Source organism: Nannospalax galili, unplaced genomic scaffold (assembly GCF_000622305.1).
Source record: "Nannospalax galili isolate Female #2095 unplaced genomic scaffold, S.galili_v1.0 scaffold1381, whole genome shotgun sequence".
NCBI lineage: Eukaryota > Metazoa > Chordata > Mammalia > Rodentia > Spalacidae > Nannospalax > Nannospalax galili.
The window spans coordinates 103,423-105,241 of NW_008344069.1; the positions used below are offsets into that span (position 1 = coordinate 103,423).

At 33.4% G+C, this 1,819-nt stretch overlaps 1 protein-coding gene across 1 annotated transcript in view; it reads left to right on the forward strand.

The window, feature by feature from the left end:
- Positions 1-397: 397 nt before the first annotated feature.
- Positions 398-1,819, forward strand: part of LOC103739868 (UDP-glucuronosyltransferase 2B1-like) — a 12,199-nt gene continuing 10,777 nt past the window's right edge. The window contains exon 1 of the mRNA XM_008840343.2: positions 398-1,162. Coding sequence (XP_008838565.2) covers positions 412-1,162 — 751 coding nt within the window. The 5' untranslated portion in view covers positions 398-411. The remainder of the gene's footprint in view (positions 1,163-1,819) is intronic.

The window sequence follows — 1,819 nt, forward strand, 5'->3', positions numbered from 1 at the left end:
CATAATGCTGTGGTATGTACTATAGTCAAAAAATTGAAATATAACTTCTTTGAAAAATGTTGATTCAACAGTATCGTTCATTGTTCTTTATTGCTACATGAGGACAGTACAGAAGCAAAAGCCTCTCAACTGCCACAATTTTTGACAGGACCCTGAAATATTATAATTAAGAGAGGTGACTTGCACAGAAAACTTTATTATATCATAGTGAATAGAATACAGTCCAAAAAGAAAGTAGGCAAACAAACTTTCAAAATCTTCAGTTCAATCCATGTATTTATTTACATGTGAAATCAGGTGATCAAGCTTATCATATTATTCCTGCACTTTGAACTGTAGAAGTTATGCGTTAACTTCTTAATTGATTTGTCATTACATATAAACATGGAAGGCTATAGAGAGTAACAGTAAATGCAGAAAGAATTGCATTGCAGGAAGATGTCTGTGAAATGGTCTTCAGTCCTGCTATTGACACAGCTGATATGCTGCTTCAGATCTGTAACTTGTGGAAAAGTGCTGGTGTGGCCCACAGAATACAGTCATTGGATGAACATAAAGATAATCCTGGATGAACTTGTTGAGAGAGGGCATGAAGTAACTGTTCTGACATCTTCAGCATCCATCCTTGTTGATCCCAGCAAATCATCTACTATTAAATTCGAGATTTTCCCTACATCAATTGGCAAAGATGATCTGGAATATATGTTTATGGAATCCGTAAAAGAATGGACAGATATTTATGGAAAAAAATCATTTTGGACATATTATTCACAATTGCAAAAATCCATTTATAAATATTCTGATGCTATTGAAAATTTATGCAAAGCAGTAGTTAGGAACAAGAGTCTTATGAAGAAACTACAGGAATCAAAGTTTGATGTTGTTATCGCAGATGCAATTGGTCCCTGCGGTGAGCTGCTGGCGGAGGTATTTAAAATACCACTCGTCTACACTCTTCGCTTCTCTTTTGGATATACTTTTGAAAAGTTTAGTGGGGGACTTCCGTTCCCTCCTTCCTATGTGCCGGTAATTTTCTCAGAATTAAGTGACCGGATGACATTTGTGGAGAGGGTAAAGAATATGATGCATGTTTTATACTTTGACTTTTGGTTCCAAGCACTTAATGAAAAGAAGTGGAATCAGTTTTACAGCGAAGTTCTAGGTAAGCTCTGTCTTTCATTGTTACTTTGAAATTCAGACTGTTTCTTTGAACATGAATGTGTCTGAATTAATATGAAACCAGAAGTATGTGGCTGTTAATTATGAATTGAAAAAACAATAGAAGTTAATGAAGCAATCTCAGAAGCAAAGAGACACCATAGCGTTGTTCAGAATACTCCAGAAATTAAAATCAATATTTCTACAAATTGAGCCAAAGAGAATTTCTCTAAAGAATTACTTGTGGTTTACCTTGTGTGTTATGTCAATAAAAGTAATTATAAATGTCTAAATATTTTAATGATCATAGATATGAGCATTGAGAACTTCTTTTCCTCCACCACTATAATCTATGCAACATCAGGGCAAATATTTCACTTTGCAAATCACGTACTTCATGTATAAATTGACTATTTAACTGTAATATCATGAAATATCTTTCATGATTGAGCATTTGTTTTAAGGCCAGAAAGAGAGTTCTGTGAATTTAGGTTATTTAGAACTTCAGACTTCGCAAATTGACAGCAATCATGTTTTAAAGCTTAAATTCATGCTACATAATGGATATGCTTTATTAGTGTTTGCTTTCAAAATTCCTCTCCAATAAATAAAATACAACCTCAAGTATGAATAAGCAAAATTTGAATATGAATAATTTTTG